The sequence below is a fragment of the Glycine soja genome, chromosome 1, assembly GCF_004193775.1.
Source record: "Glycine soja cultivar W05 chromosome 1, ASM419377v2, whole genome shotgun sequence".
Lineage (NCBI taxonomy): Eukaryota > Viridiplantae > Streptophyta > Magnoliopsida > Fabales > Fabaceae > Glycine > Glycine soja.
Window position 1 is genome coordinate 7,910,310 of NC_041002.1, and position 17,444 is coordinate 7,927,753.

General features: G+C 35.7%; 1 protein-coding gene across 1 annotated transcript; it reads right to left on the bottom strand.

Moving 5' to 3' along the window:
• Window positions 1-4,170: 4,170 nt before the first annotated feature.
• LOC114373554 (WAT1-related protein At1g43650-like) lies at window positions 4,171-15,486 on the bottom strand. The gene is made up of 6 exons (XM_028331386.1): window positions 15,414-15,486; window positions 5,936-6,051; window positions 4,974-5,101; window positions 4,785-4,859; window positions 4,525-4,641; window positions 4,171-4,413 (listed from the first exon to the last, which is right to left on the bottom strand). Exons 1-6 carry the CDS (start codon window positions 15,484-15,486, stop codon window positions 4,275-4,277), a joined length of 648 nt encoding a protein of 215 aa, XP_028187187.1. The 3' UTR covers window positions 4,171-4,274.
• Between the last annotated feature and the right edge of the window lie 1,958 nt (window positions 15,487-17,444).

Below are 17,444 nucleotides of genomic sequence, written 5' to 3' on the forward strand. Positions count from 1 at the left end.
ACATGGACACCTATGTTAGTCCTTTGACCGCACAAATCATTCCTAACGTTGTCGGAGAAGAAGAAGTTGACGACGTTCATGCTAATCGTAATGATCATGATGAAGGAGAATTAATTAACATTATCTAATGTAATTTTCTATTTATATATTTCATTTTCCTAGATTCATTTTCACAAACCAATACTACATTTGTATTCAAAACATGCATGTATTGAATGAAAGCTTTGATAATGGAACTTATGGCAGTTCATGTTAAATTGTTGCAGGTACTCTTCCTTCTTCCTAGCAGGTAGTGGCTCAATCATCTTCTTGTTAGCTCGACACATTGACCTTGCTGTCCAGACTGCTTTTGCAATCAGGTTAGTCAACACAAATCTTTATAAATGAATTGAACTTGGTTGGTAGGCCTGAACATATTGTTCAGAATATTCAATTAATACTCTTTTAATGTTTATGTGCCCACTGGAGAGTGTGGAATACTTGTTCCCCGGTTTTATACCAAATACAAAATGAGCATGCAAACTAATGTCACTGCTTGTGTTTATGTTAGCTTAGTCAATTTACTGCAACCCAAGAAGATTGTTTTATAATTTCTATAATAGGATTATGTGTTCTGAATTCTCCTTGTTCTGTATCTGTTCATGGCTGTTTCAAGAAAATTTCTCACTGATTGTGGGCAGCCTTGTTTATTTGGGCCACCTAGGCACACTGTTCTTTTTAATTTCTTTACTTCTCAGAAGCATTCCTTTTTCATCCCTCAGATGTACTTTTGCTTCTATATTCCTTTCTATCCATTCTTCTTTAATGACAGAAAAGTAAAGTTCAATTGAATACAAATGATGGACACAATGGGGTTAGGGGAATGAGTAGTGTTATTAGTTACCATCTAAATTGCAGTGCCTTTGTTTAACAATCAACAAAGCAATCATATCACATAGAATTTTACTTTCAGTACCACTGGAAATGATTGATTGGCTCATTCCTCTCCACTGCCATATAATAACACCTGATATAAACTTTAATTTGGTTTTAGTTTGAACTAATAAGGCTCTTCATTACATTTAAAGATTAGATAGGTTATGATATTGTAGAAGCGGACAACAGTCTCTTGGTTTAAGACCTAGGAAAGTACTTAAATAACACCATTTTCACGGTACTTAACTAATAGACCATGCAACGTGCTTATAAAAAAAAGATACATCAAATCTATGAAATAAATTTCTCCTTATTTTCTGATAAGGAAGTTGTTTTCTTTTCCTTATTTCTCCTTTTTTACTAAAAATGATGATTTCAGTCATCATGAAATCATGAATAGCTAACAAAATCTAAAAGGGTCGTAATTTGCGGGACGCGTCTACCTTTCCCTTCTCTGACCAGTGACCACGGCAGTGCCTCTCGATGGCCCCATCATTTTCCCTTTGACTCCAAACCCTATTGTGCGTGCACACCTGTCATAGGATGTTTCATTCAAAGGCTTCACTTTTTCTTTTTATTCTCTCATTTTGTAGTTTGTGTGATTACTCTGTGTTTTAGACGTGGGCATGTGTTTATCAAGAGGGACCTTTGAAGTTAATAAATGGTAGTAGGTTGCTTGCCTTTCATTTGACTCCAATCATTAATCATGCCTTCCTAATCATGTTCATACACATTGCTTTCGGCTTTTCCATTTCATCTATTATTCATACACATTGCCTTTCATTTGCTTTCGGCTTTTGAATTTGTATAACTAGATGATTTTTTTTAGAGAAATTTCAACTAGATTAATTTGTTTTTTGGAAGGAGAACTAGATGAATTAATAATCAATATGAATATATGTACTCTAAAACTTTGAGGAAGATGTGATTTTTTAAAAAATAATTTTCAGTTACATGGTTTTTGTCAATCAATGTGACTGATCACCCCAAAGTCCAAAAGTCAATTGCTTTTATTGGTGGATATCTGGCAATGACTTCTTACTAACACTGTTGTTTTCCACTCCACCCATAGACAGTTTCCTAGTCATGACGCAATTTAATATTGTCATAATCTCCTTTGTAATATGGAAACATGAACTTTGGTTTTGTGGAAAGCTTTTTGGATGAGAAAACATATATCTGGATATGGTTTATAATTCTATACTTAAGACATTTAAAATAGAACTGAGGGAATCAAGCTTTCACCAGCTTTAGAGCACAATTTATTCCCATATTTCATCAGCTTATTTCGTAGAAAAGGCTTGAACCTTTATTTTCATTTAATTTTCTAAAAAATATTAATGGTTCTCGAACACCCTATTTTTTTCTGCCTTTTTTAGGGGATAGAAAAATAATTTTTAATATTAAGGAAGATAAGTGAACACAAAATGAAGGTAAGACACCAACAAGAAAAATTATAAAAGGAGAAATTATATCCTGGTTCGAGACTATTACGTCAATTGTGGTAGCAGTTTCATTTCTCTTATTTCTAAAGTCCTGTGTATTCAACTTTTCTATCATAAAAAAATCTTCATTCCAAATTCCGCTGGACCATGATGCAGAATTTGGTGTTCATGATATTATCAATTGTTTTAAAATCATAAAAAAATGGCGTTTGTGCTATTCATTTCACATTGTGTACACCTCAACACAAATATAATACATGTCAATTCATGCTTGTAGTCTTCAGCCTTAATTTGGCAGACCCCTCCTTACGATGCTTGCTATGTGCCTATGTGGTTGTTTTCCCACCAATATATAGTAGAGTCAGTTTCCTTAGGCAGAATGCTGAAATAATGCTTCCAAACAGAATTACTCCTTGACCTCTCTCTTATCAGAAACAATGCAACAGCCAGCCAAGGCTTCAATCCAATGCACACCTTCCCAATCTCTGAAGCATCCACAGCATCAGGGTTAATCCACAGCCTCTTAGGAACCTGCAAGACAACCTCATTCCTAGAAATGTCTTTGAGTGCAACCAATCCTAGGCCTTCTGGCACCACACTAGGCTTCACTGGGGTCTTGGCAGAGACAACACCCTCTTCTTTAAGCCACTGCCAGAAAGTGTCTACTGCTGGAGACACTGATACCTCAGTCCCCAAAGAAGCTACACAGTTGGCAGAGAGAGGCCTTTTGAGGTGAAAGAAAGATCCTTTTGAGGGAAAGGAGTTTCTCCTGTAGAAAAGAACAGCAGAACTTGAACATGCAGAAAAGACACTAGCCATTTTCTCTGGTTACTGCTTTTGTGTATTGTGTTGTGTTTGTGTTATGTTGTGTCTCTAAGATGAGACTAAGATCTTCTCCTTTGTTGTGGATGTGTGTGGATAAGATTCTTCTCTCCTTCCTACCTCTTCGAGCCCACCTTTCACATTCAACTTTTCTTTTTGGCTGAATTAAAACATTAGAAAATTTTATTTAGATAGATCCTATAAAATGTAAAAACACAGCAGTGCCTCACGGATTTTTCAGAGGGAATGTCTTATTGAATTCAAAAACAGGAGTTGGCCTTAATTACCCTTACAAGATAGAAAACAGATGCAATTATTGAACCACGACTTAAAGAGTAGGACTTTATTCAACAAACTGATGATAAACCTAAAATAAGAAACAGTAATCATCCTCTTCAACTTCATATTGGTTTCCACATTCCATTCTTAAGAAACTGTACAAATGCAACTACGTAGTGATCCTGGTGCAGCTTCAAGTTTCCTACAATTGCAGCAGCTTCTCTTGTATTATTTCTGATCTTCTTTCCTTCCTCCAATACCATGGCTTGTCTAAGGGATGCGGCAATGTCATTTCTAGTGAATGATCCATCTTCATTTCTTTTCACTTCAATGGCTAATCCCTTTTCCACCAAAAACCTTGCATTAAGAGGTTGCTCTATATTAAAGGGTAATAAAACAAGTGTATTCCCAAACTGAAGGTTTTCAATGACAGAGGATGTCTCTAGTTGACAATGTTTCTTAGGGCAATTTGGCAAGTCAAACATAATAACACCCATAGCCTGGGCTGTCTCAAAAGCTTCCACTGCATTTTTTTCTGCCTTTTAAGAGTTGAGACTCTGCATCCTCACTAGGAATCCTGAAAACACCAATATGAAAAATATATTACTGTATAATTTCATAAAATCAACGGAAGATTAGATAAAAATAGGAGAAGCTTGTATAATTTCATAAAATCCCGAGAGTAATTACTGTAATTTACTCTATACTAATAAGCCACAAGGACCATGCAGTGTTAGCTGCGAGCATCAAAAGAGAGCCTCTAATAGTATCACCTTTGGAGTGCACAATTGTTAAAGGGTGAGAAGTATGGTTCTAATTTTCTGGATAGCATTTCATGAAACCCAGGTGAGGTCCTTTGACTAAAGCAAATGTTATTGCCCCAGCAAGGCTTAGAACGGACCCCAAAATCTTGGCCAATCCATGCACACGTTTTACGGAAATGCTTTCCATCCTGAAATTTCGAAAACCAATTTCAGTTTTCACCATATCAAAACTTTGATTTCTCTCTATAGGTCTTGACCCTGCTTCAGAAAAATAAATGGATGGTTATTTTTAATTTTACCTAATTAAAACAGCCATGATGAAAGTAATGGCAGGGACAGTATTTGTGGCGGCTGCAGCAAATGTTGCAGTGGTGTAGTTGATTGAAACATAGTAAAGGTTTGAACTTGCAGTTAACCTATCCATCAAAGCACATACAAAAAACAAACACTTAGGATATCACGTCACTATCAAGGAGTATATCATTTAGAAATTTCAACTTAAATCTTTGAATTGACAATGTTAAGCAAGTAATGGGGTCAGGAAAGGGACATATCATACCCAACAAGGGAAACTAGAAACAATTTGCACAACAATTTGCACAACAAGTTGCATGACAAAGGAGCTGATTGCTTGCTGCAAAATCAATGAATTGCAAAAAATTAACAAACAAATTAATTTTTTAAGCATACTTATGGAAAGGATTAACAAGGGATGAGTGTAAAGTGTAAAATATAAACTCTTTAGAACCTGTCAAAGAAAGCAAATGGAGATAGAGCAACTGATGCAAAGGCTTGTCTATAAACAACAAACACATAAGGGCTCATTTCCTTGGAAATTGCAGCCTTGGAAAGCAAGGCCATTCCAGCATACACAAACTGAATGAACAACATTGCAACATAGGGTCTATTTTTTTCCACAATGGCCACACGCCACAACAAAAAACTCTTCATTTTGTGTGCTACCTCTGAGTGACCACCTAGCAAGGAAAATTGTTCAATATATACAGATTTTTGGACTCAATATATGGCTTGTTTGTTGGCTTTATGGTTTTCCTTATTGGCTTTGTGCTTTATATATATTTTGACACCAAAGTGGCACGAATTTGGCCCATACATTGCTGGTGGTAGCGAAATTTTACAAAATGAAACCGCAAGTCAAAATTAAACACCCACTAATCTGCACATTAGTTTCACCAGCTTAGCAAAATTTACTTCTCAAAATTTCTCATAAAAGTAACGTGGTTTTCTGATGTTCCAGTCTATTACCAGCAAGTTGAAGCACCCACAGTGTGAGAGACACATGAATAATCACCAAAAATTATGTTGCCCCAGCTTATTTTTCCCTTTTTTTGTCCTTAAAAGTAAAACTTGGGCCAAACACACTTTATATAAAAGTCCTTAAAATTATAAGTAGCTTATTTTTAAGACTAAAAGATGAAAATAAGGAGCTCCATGGAGTAGATTTTTTATACCTTGTGTGGAGCTTTTCTAGCAACAACCTTACATCGAATCCCATGTTCTTTCATGTATTTCTTTTTCTAAAATAAATTCAGTTCCTCCTTTCTTATATGTGCGTGCCCCTGCAGGTTTTATGTGGAATATCGATGCTTTTCTAACAATATATTTTTTGTTGTTGAGAAAGTTTCCATAACTGTGGGACTTTTGTTTGCAAATTATCAGCCAAGAGGAGTGTTTGTTCTCCTTCTTTACCACTGTCTCGGCCACGTTATTAGGCTCTCTATGAGGAGTGGAAACTATTCTGAAGGAGAAAACCTTACCAAGAAGCCCCACAGTACTCCTTTCATGCTTCTCATACATTTTAATTCCTAAGATTAGATCTCATAGAAGGAACATGACTTCCATAGACTGTTGTGTGTAGTGTTAAACTACATCCTTTTGATAATGAATTCCGCTTTACTCACATTTGCATGACTTTACAACAGACACATTATGATTAACAATTAAGTCGTTAATCAGATTAGAGAAACCCCGACACCCAATACTTGTACAATTCTATGTAAGAACAATCAAACAGCTCATGTTTGTCGCCAATTTCATCATCCACCAGTCTTACCTTCTCTGGCTTCTCACGCTTATTGTTGTTATACCCATATTTATGCTCTCCTCCCTTCATGTCTTGTTTTATCACAACTTTAGCCGAATCTCCTATCTTCAACACAGTTGAATCTCCTGTCTTATTCTCCAATGACACACTTTGATGGCCTGTATCTCTTTTCTTCATATGTTCTAATGCTTCAGCTTCAGAATGCATAGACCAATCTAAACTTTCCAGTGATCACCAAAGGCTTCTGCATCAGCATTGACACTCTCCACCCTCTTTGGTTTATGCTTCTGTGCTGCATTCCCTGCTTCCTCGTTATAAATCTCATATTTATTAGAGACTACATTAGAACAATCAGCACCAATCCGTGGTTCTTCCTCATCTACCAGCTCAATATATTTCCTTTCAACTTTTGTTTTGCAAATTACAATGTAGTTTACAAAAGCAAAGGCCGACGGTCCCCACAGGAAGAAATTAAGAACATATTTGGGGATTGTGGCACGTGATAAGGTGGAAGTCACCTACGAGAACTAGAAGGAGGTCCCTACTGCTCAGAAGGACTTGATTTGGGAGGATATTCAGGTATTTTCCTTTCTTATTTGATTTTGTTTAATTAAAAGCCAAAATATACATTATTGTAACAAATAAACTTTGTTTGATGTTGTTAGGCGAAATTTGAAATCCCAGAGGCTTCTGACAATAGGACAAAAAGGAAGTTACTTCAGACCGTGGGGGAGAGATGGAGGCAGTTAAAATCAGACCTTATGAGGAAATGGGCCCTTGCAGCCGATCAGGACGGTGTGGAGGACACTGTCTGTGAGAAATACGACATTAGCAAGGAAAAATGGGCCCAGTTTTGCCAGACTCGTAGAGACCCTTCTTGGGAGGTATGTTCCTTGGCATTTAAGTTGTTTTCCAAAAAACATTAACTTGTTATACTTCATTCTAACAATTTGAAACATTATTGTTTTATTTTTGCAGGATGTGCGCAAAAAGGCATAGGCCATCCAGAAGCAGAACACTGCCCCCCACGTTCTGTCTCGTGGGGGTTATGACTATTTGGAGCAGAAGCTCCTGGCTGAGAAGACCAAGAAGAAGCTGGAGGAAGCTGCATAGTCAAGAAGCGTTGATGGCATCATCGACCCTCCATCCCCGGTCAGACGCCACGTCAAGTGGAAGATGGCCTGCACGAAGAAAATAGGGGAGATGATGACTGAGGCCGCAAAGGAAATCGCTGAGAAGATCGTAAGTCATTTTCAACTAACCATTAGAATTATATTTCAATATTTTGTGAATGCCATGTACAACTGTGTTTTTTGTGCAGGATTCCTTTGAGGAGTAGGCGACACAGGGATCCTTCGTCCCCCATGGACGTCAGGATGTTCTCACCGCTGCTATTGGACGTCCAGAGCACCCTGGACGTGTTCGTGCTGCTGGAGCCGGTGTCATGATCAAGCAATACTTTGGATCGGCTCCACGGACATCCCGCAGCTCTTCCTCCCTGCCTCCTGAAGAATTGCAGCAGCTGACCCAGCAAATCAGGGACCAGCTAGAGGAGTCCATCACATAAAAAGTGGCGCGGCAGCTCATGGCATCCTTCAGCCATATGTAGTCCCAGATGCAATCTCAAGGACTTACACTGCCTCCCGAGCCTCTGGTTGGTCCCTCCGGTCCTCGAGTAAGCACAAAGGGGAGTTGTGTTGATCCCTCAGGAAACGATCCTGAGACGGGTGACTCAGATAGGTGCAGCTTGTACATCGAAGCAGATCCTACCCGCCTGGTTGCCCTGAGGAGAGTTTATGAGGGATCCACTGTTGTTCATAACATTCATTTGTTGCCTGGCCAAGTAAAGGTGGGTGTGGAGGAGGTTACAGATGCAGATGCTCCAGTTCCTGTACCCACTGATGAGGTTTCCTTAGTGGGGCAGGCACTTCACACCTTCCTTGCTTGGCCGACACATCTGGTCAAGTCTTTATCACAGCAGGTACTTTACTCTTACTATATGTTTCTTCTTTTTAAATTAATTCATTCAGCGTGCCTCAAATTAGGCCATTTAACTTTGTTTCATGAACAGGTAGTTGTGTCTCCGGCAAAACCACCTCCAAAGCCCGATCCGGAGGTTGATGATCCGCTTTATCTGATGACATTGACCATCCCAGAGCTTTTCTTGAGGCCTTATCAGGTTACATGGGATGCCACCATGTTCGGGGCCTTTAATCCAGATTTCCCGCTCTACATAAAGCACGAAGACCTCTCCGAAATCGCACACGGTGGTCAATGTCTCAGCATTTCAGTGTTACAGTTGTGGATTATGTAAGTCATTTTATATTACTTTTAATTACCTAAGTTATTGCTTTGAATTCATAAATATTTAACTTTGACTTAACATAAACAGGCATCTCACTGATACAAGTATGCGAGCGGGGAATTATGATATCTATGGATTCCTCGAGCCACAGTCCATTCAGAGGTTTGGACAATCACAGTTTGAGTCTGAAAGTTACATAAAAACTTGGATGCAGAGTTCAAAACGTGATGTCTATCTTGGAGCCTACCTAAATGGGTAAGTCTCACAAAATAACTGAATTTAACTAATGTTTACCAATATACTAACCCATATTCGTCTCCACTGCAGCGGACACTAGCAAATGGTGGTCATCTTGCCCAAGGAACACCTAGTTGTCTGGTTTTGTTCATTGCATAACAGGCTAGACAACTACCTTCAGGGGATTATTAACAGGTTAGTGTTCTTTTCAATATATTTGCATTGAAATACCTCAACGTACAACACCAGTTTTTAATTGTTGCTCGCATGGAACAATGCTTTAAAAGGTCTTGATGATGCTCCACAGCCTAAATCAAAGGCTCCTGCTAGGTGGATTGTCGTCAAGGTACGTCATTTACATAAAACTTCCACTTATATATATTTCTTATGTGTCTGTACACTAGTTGTTTAATTAATATCCAAATTTCATTATGTATTTAGTGTAATAGACAAAAAGGAAGTACTGAGTGCGGCTACTATGTCATGCACTGGATGTCCACCATCATTTTAGGAACTTTTAGGAATAACTGGGAAGCGGTATGTTTATTTCAAACAAATTCAATTTTTTTATAATTTGTATTACATTATTAACTTATTATGATTTATTTCATCATGCAGTATTTTAATGATCCTAGACCATTGGAGCTAGAGAGATTAAAGGCGTTGCAGATCTAGTGGGCACAATATTATCTCCGAGTTAGAGATCAGACCTAGGATTTACGGACATTAATTTTAGCTTAGTTTACTTTGGTTTAACATTTTTGACATTTCCTATGTAATTTGAACATTGAATTCATTGTTGATTGTTCTTTATGATAAATGAATTATTCGATGTTTATTATGATTAAAACTGCTTGAAAGCAGAATACAATATTTATTTACTGTGATTTGGGTCTGAAATTGCATTTTACAGGTACAAATTTGGGTTTATTGTAAAAACATAAAGTTTATATAAAAAAAAACTTGAAAACAACATCGGTTATTAACAAAAACCGATGTTAATATAGTAAACAACATCGGTTATTTACGAAAACCGATGTCCACATGCACCTTAGCATCGGTTATAATAGAAAACCGATGTTAACGCTTGTATATTAACATCGGTTATTTGTAAATAACCGATGTTATATACAAAGAACTACACCAAATAAGTGTATGCATCATCAACGTTGACATCGGTTTTCAACTGAAATCGATGTTAATGTAATACATTAACATCGATTTTTGTAGGAAACCGATGTTAATAAATTACATTAACATTGGTTTTTCTAGAAAACCGATGTCAATATACAATATTAACATCGGTTTTGTAGTAAAACCGATGTCAACGTTCATCATGCATACACTTTTTTTACTGTAGTTCATTGTTTTTAACATCGGGTATTTAGAAAATCAATGTTATCGTATTTATGTTAACATCGATTTTTCAAAACTGATGTTAACAATGATACATTCAACATCGGTTTTAGAACGAATGTAGAATGCCCTAAATAACCGATGTTGAAAGTGCAATTTCTAATAATGCATAATTTAAGAAAATATATTATAAAAATCATTTAACTTAGTAACATACATATTAGCAAATGTTTTTGGGAAAAAATTAATAAAAATTATTAATTTTTTCGTAAAAATTAAAAAAATGGTGAAAATTGAAGTGTATTTTTCTATTTCAAGAGAAAATTGTATATTTTAAAATAAGAAAAGAGAAAATATAAAATTTAAAGTGTGGAGAGAGTAATAAATGTATGTATTAGAAATAATAGTGTGTTTTTCATTATATCTGATTAAGTGATTTTAATTAAATTATAAGAGTAATTAAATTTAATTTAAGTTCTTAAAATAAAATAATTATCTATGTGACAATGTTTACTTATGTTTATGTGTGTTTAGTGAGTTTTGGTGAGTTTGGGCTTGAGTAGATGGGCCTTGATGTATGTTAAAAGGTGAGTGTGCTTAAAGAACGCATGAGTGTAGAATGGGGAATTCTAAGGGTCATGAACCCTTTCCTAAACCTTCATAATTCAGATTTCATTGAGGATGAGTTCTCTTTCTCTTTTCTTTTTCTTTTCCAAGAGAGACTTAAATCCTAGAAGCTGAAGATTTGATGTTGGTGATCAAAGGGGACCATTTTCCTCTCCCTATGATGTTGTTTGGCTGAGTCATGGAGTGGTAAGCATCTTTTCTTCCTCTGTTGAATCCCATTTTCGTTTTTCTCATAAAGCACCAATAGGAGCTCATGAAAAAAAACTTTTTTTTTTTGGTTTATGATTCTATTTGTGGTCATTTTTGGGTTTTGGGTGATGTTGCTTAGGGCTTGTAGTTGGAGTGGAGGAAAGCTCCTTCCTTGGACCCAAAGCTCATTCCTTTCTCTTCCTTCTTCACAAAATGCTCCTTTTGGATCTATAGAGGTAAGGGAAACTTTAATTTGGTTTGATTAATGCTTTGATTGTGTGGTTTATACATGGAATGATGATGTTTTGGTGTTGTTATAGTTATGTTTGATAGAAAATTATTTGGGTTTGATGTGAGATGAATGTGTGGAAGCAATGCCTTCCAAGATTATTTTGATGATGCCAAAGAATCAAGAGTCAAACAAGTTTCAAGAATCAAGGTCAAGATTCAAGAATAATCAAGACTCAAGATTCAAGAATCAAGAGAAGACTCAATCAAGATAAGTATTAAAAGAGTTTTTCAAAACATTGAATAACACAAGAATTTTTCAAAAAGAAAAATCTCTTACCGAAGAGTTTTACTCTCTGGTAATCGATTACCAGAAGGCAGTAATTGATTACTAGTAGCCAGTATTCTTTTCAAAACTGATTTAAAAAGCTGTAATCAATTACCATAATCATGTAATCGATTACCAATGTTTTAAAACGTTAGATTTCAAATTTCAAGAGTCACAACTAGTGATAAAACATTTTCAAATCATTTTAAACTTGTGTAATCGATTACACAATACTTGTAATTGATTACCAGAGTCTCTAAACGTTTTGATTTTCAAATTTAAACATGAAGAGTCACATCTGTTGATGTGTAATCAATTACACCTTGATGGTAATCGATTACCAGTGACTTACTTTGAAAAATAAATTACCAAAAGTCACAATTCTTAAAGTGACTAGTTTTCTGAAGATCTTTTTAAGAGTCACAACTTTTAAGTGACTAGTTTTCAAAAAGAGTCACAACTTTTAAGTGACTAGTTTTTTTACAAGAGTCAACTCTTAAAGTGACTAGTTTTGAAGAAATTTCCAAGAGTCATAAACTTTTAACTTGAGTCATCAAATGACTATAAATATATGACCATGACACGAATTTTAGAATGACTGATTCCTTTCATGATTAACAAATTTCTTTCATAGAGTTTTTGTTCAATACTTTTTCTTTTAAGAAAAGTTCATTGTTCAAAAACTTGTGCTACTCTTCTTCTTCATTCACTTCTTTCTATTGCCAAAAGATTCAAAGGACTAACCGCTTGAGAATTCTTTTGTTTTTTCCCTTCTCCCTCTTGACAAAAGATTTCAAAGGACTAACCGCCTGAGATATCTTTTTCCATTTCCCTTAAAACAAAAGATTTCAAAGGACTAACCGCCTGAGATATCTTTTGTTTCCCCTTACAAAGATTCAAGGGACTAACCGCCTAAGAATTCTTTGTCTTAACACATTGGAGGGTACATCCTTTGTGGTACAAGTAAAAGGTACATTTATTTGGGTTGTAATATTGAGAACAAGAAAGGGTACATCTCTTGTGGATCAGTTCAAGTGGAGGGTACATCCACTTGGTTGTTCAAAGAGAACAAGGGAGGGTACATCCCTTGTGTATCTTTACTTGTAAAGGATTTTACAAGGTTATTGGAAATCTCAAGAACTGGTGGTTGCTTGGGGACTGGATGTAGGCACGGGTTGTTGCCGAACCAGCATAAATCTTGTGTTTGTCTTCTTCTTCCCTACACTCTTTAATTTCTGATATGTACTTTTAATTGTCGCTTTTACTTTTGGTTAAGTTATTGTTTCTATTCTTCACTTTCTTAACTTAGTAGTAAAAACCTAGTTGAATCTAGTAACATTAAGAAGGATTAATTTTTTAATTAGTTAAGACACAATAATAATTAATTCAACCCCCTTTTCTTAATTATTCCGAGGCCACTTGATCCAACAGAATGGGTTTTTGAAAAACATAAAAAATGGAAGCTTGGGGGAAGAGGATGAACCAATTCAAAATATGTTATGCATAATTCTAGCTGGATGCTACTTTTGGCTCGCTGGGCTAGAATTCAGTTTCTGAAAAATGTTGTCTCTAGAGTGCTTTGGTTGGGTCATGCATTTGCGGGCTCACTAGGCTAAACGTTTTGGCTAGGCCACGATTTTGGCTAGTTGGGCTAGAATCTAGTTATTTTGAAAATTCTGTTGAAACACTTCCGTCTTTTATGATTTAATGACCTTAAAGAGTATATGCTAATGTATTATGCATATTTATATAATGATTATGTTATTCTTGAGGTGATTGCATTGTTGGAATGATAATATATGTATATGTCTTTATTGTTGTAGTATGAAATACTCTTAATTGTGTAATGGAGTTGATATATATATTGTTATTCTCAAGCAATTCACATTCATATGTTGAGATTGGTGTTTGATTATGAGAACTTGTGGTGTGAAAAATATCATGAAGTTTAGATGAACTATGTGAGAGTTCATGATTGGTGAAAATGATATGAATGATGAATTAATGAAGAATTGAACAAGATGTGAATGATGAATTGTAGTGTTGTGGATGATAATCTTGTTTTGAGACTATCCATATGTGTAAAAATGAGTTAGTTATATCCTTTGGGAAGATTTTGTTGTTGTTGAAAAATGGTATACTTGGAAGGTTGAGTTCCACACTAGAACTCCGCTTCACTAAAGCAACCTGGGGGTCTCGCCTAATGGGGTATCTTCCTAAGTATCGCCCTTATGTGTTTAACTTCAAATGACATGTTGAGATGTTGAGAATGACTTTTATGGGGATTAGTGACCCTTTTAGTGCACATGGGATGGATTATTGATGGTGAAACTGGTATCCTTGAGACCGACCATAAGTGAGATGGTGGATACGGAGGTGTCGCATCTTAAACCTCAAGGAATCCAAATTTAATTATTGTCATGGTGAGTAGGCACATCAGTTAGGCATGCTAATAAAGCCCTCAACCTAGTGTTGAAGGTTGTCGTGGTGTATAACACCAAATGGACCTATAAAATGGATTAGTGGGCAAATCCCTAGATAGGTTATGGTCTTCACAAGTCTTACTAAGGTAAGCCACTGCCCAGGTTCATCCATATTCGATAAAATCACACTTCTTCTGCAAGATTAATCTGGGTCTTCCCGAATGATCAGATCATAGAATGCAACTGTGTTAAGGGATGTCCTTAGATTAATCACTCATGTAGTGTAAATCTCCATGGAGTCTAGTGTAGGGTTGAAGACTGAGAAAATATACAAACAAATAGGAAAAATAGGTGATAGAAGAAGAAGAAAGATCACACAACAATGAAGATTGTATTGCAAATAACAAATACAATGAAATTGGGTTCAAAAGCTCTCTCTAACTCGTTTGCCTAAACCTTGCTAACTAACTTCTCTTATAGGACTATGCATACTTAACAAAATAACCGAAAAATGGTTACAAATGGTTAAAACAGTTACAACAAAACATTATTAATGAACCATCTAAACAGACTAGCTAAACAAATTGGACGATGCATAGGTATACTAGACTGGACGCGCCACTAGATAGAAGACAAATTCCAACATAGAGGGTGATATTGGACTATACAGATAGTGTCATCCAGTCACTTCTTTTAGTGTCATCCATTTCTTATTCCAATATCTATTTTTTTGTCTTTGGTTTTGATGATTGATGGACTAATGATGATGATGTTTGATGGATGAATCAAGGTGATGATGATGATGTATGATGATTGAATCTTGATGTGATGGTTGATGGTAATAATTATTATGAGATGCTCTGTTATATGAATTTCTAAGATTTATGCATTAAGTATGATTTTCAAATATTATGTTTTATATGTATAGAATGGTGTTTGTTTATGCTTTAACTATTAATCTACACATTGTTTTAGTATGCTTTTTATTTGTAATCTTATCCTTGCATTGTTGCACATGTGGTTCATGTCTTTGATGATCTTGTATTCGACGTATATGGGAGTAGATGGCTAGGAGGCGACCCATGTCTTTCAGAGGCTTCATGGACATGTGTACCTAGTCGTGAAGGTGTGATTTTCGTTTATGTTTCCTCTTTAGAGTTATGTATAGGGTTGGCCGGCTCAAAGTCTATGTATTTTTCCTTAGAGAGTTGTTTCTTTTTATGACGAGTTCTATGGTGGGAAAGTTGATTAAATCCCCATCATAGGAAACATATATGGTGTGTTAGATATGAATATTTTACCATCAATGACTAAAACAAGTGGAGACTACCATGGAGATATATGCACCAAAATTTTTTAAAAAATGAAAAATAACTCTTCAGTCTTCTTTTTCGCCATTCCTAACCCTTCTCTTCCAGGCCCTAACTCACCGGCCCATTCTCTGATCACAATCCACCACTCGCCACCCAAGAACTGCCTCTCCTCGTCGGCGTCATCCTTCATGTTGGTTGAAGTTGATGGTAATCAACATCATCTTGCATCCAACATGATCGCCTCTCTGCCAAACCCTCCCCTTCCTCCCTGATCTGCATCGGCCTCTGAACAAACAAGAACACCAGCTTCGCCAACCGCATCTGCATCTTTCTACAGTGCATCACCATTGGCTTCACAAGAGTATTGCTTTTTGGGTTGCCTTGTCCTATCATTGCATTGTCCCGAGATCGAGAGCAACAAGATTTTAGAGCTTCATCCAAATGGTTCCGATTTCAACCGAGGAGTGGCTAAGGTTAAACTTTAGAGATGGAAGGTTGTTTGCCTGTTGAGGTCGGTGAAGGGTGAAGCAGGGGGGGGGAGAGGGTTCTCTCTCTCTCTCTCTCTTTTAGATATTCCAATGTATGCATCCCATGATAATTTCCATGTAACCATATATCTAACACACCATATATGTTTCCCACGGTGGGGGATTTGATGAGCTTTCCCACTCTAGATTTCGTCTTCTTTTTATATGCATGTTCTGAGGAGGTTTGGATGGCTCTGAGGTTGTATATGATCGTGTTATTTTGGAGTGTCATAGGACACATGATGTTTTTAGTTGTGTGTACATGTCTATGTTGTTATGTTTTATCTTGGTATCTTGTGTTTTAACTTTGGGTCTTTAATAGACAAAAAGTTTACAAATATTTTCATAATTAAATTAATCTAAAAGTTTTAAATGAATTAAAATAAAGTATTACACTTGAGATAATTCATAGTTTCATGTAATAATGGCAAATCATTACAACCAATACATTTAAAAATTCACATAAAAATATGAATATTTACTTATTATTTTATTACTATTTAGATTGATATAAAGAATTTGAAAATATATAATTATAATTGAACTTTTAAAATTAATAAATATAAAGTAAATAGTATATGCTCTAACAACATTATGTTGAACATAACACATAAGTGTCTGTTGTACCATAGTATAAGTAACATAAATTAATCACCCTTTCTAAGCAAAACATTTTAAAATAAATGCTAGAAGGAGGGCTTAACCTCCGACCTTGTGGTTAACAGCCACATGCTCTAACTAACTAAGCTATTCCAACATACGGTTTAAAGTAAGATAAATCCAATATTTGAAAGATTATTCATAAGATTTGCAACAAAACTTCACATTTTTGGATTGCTATCAAAACTTGATCCCTGCAGCATTTGTAATAAGATGATAAATAGCTAAAAACATGGTTTCAAAACCATTAGACAGAAGAAAATCAATATATGCCAATCCAAGTATTGAATGGTCCACATAAAGTCCTAGTAGCTAGTACTACATATTTCAGTTCAAAATTAATAAGACAAAGGAACATGTTTGTATGATAGATGCACACATGGGTCAAATATGACTAAAATTCCTCCAAGCATGATAGTTAGATCCCTTAAAAACTAAAGTTCAATATCCAACTCATCACATGACACATTATAGACTAAAAAATACAAAAGACTGTAGTACCAAATAAATAAACAAAGGGTAAATAGCCACTTTTGTTCCTCAATGTGTAATTCGCTGACAAATGCGCCCCTAAAAGATGAAAATACAAAATTTAGTACCTGAAAGTGTAAAAAATACAACAAATATATCTTGCTGTTAACTTTCGTTCGTCACCATTAATAAAGTCGCCTATGTGGCACATAAGGACAGATTTGTCACTGAAATGATTGCTAATGTGGATTGTCAGCATAGGGGCATATTTGTCATAATATTTTTTTGACTTTTTGTCTTCCGACTCCGCAAACAAATGCGTCCCTAAAAGATGAATATACAAAATTTAATCTCTGAAAGTATAAAAAGTATGACAAATATATTCGGACGTTAATAATAGATTGTAACTTATTATTATTATTATTATTATTATTATTATATGCTTGCAATTTACTGTTATTCGTTTAGTACTTATGCAATATATTTTTGA

Coding starts and splice junctions, on each gene's coding strand:
- LOC114373554 (XM_028331386.1), bottom strand. CDS start 15,486: ATGAAGGATGACGCCGACGAGGAGAGGCAGTTCTTGGGTGGCGAGTGG. Junction 6,052..15,413: donor TGTGATCAGAGAATGGGCCG/GTGAGTTAGGGC, acceptor ATCTAATCTTAG/GAATTAAAATGTATGAGAAG. Junction 5,102..5,935: donor ATAACGTGGCCGAGACAGTG/GTAAAGAAGGAG, acceptor TTGTTCATTCAG/TTTGTGTATGCTGGAATGGC.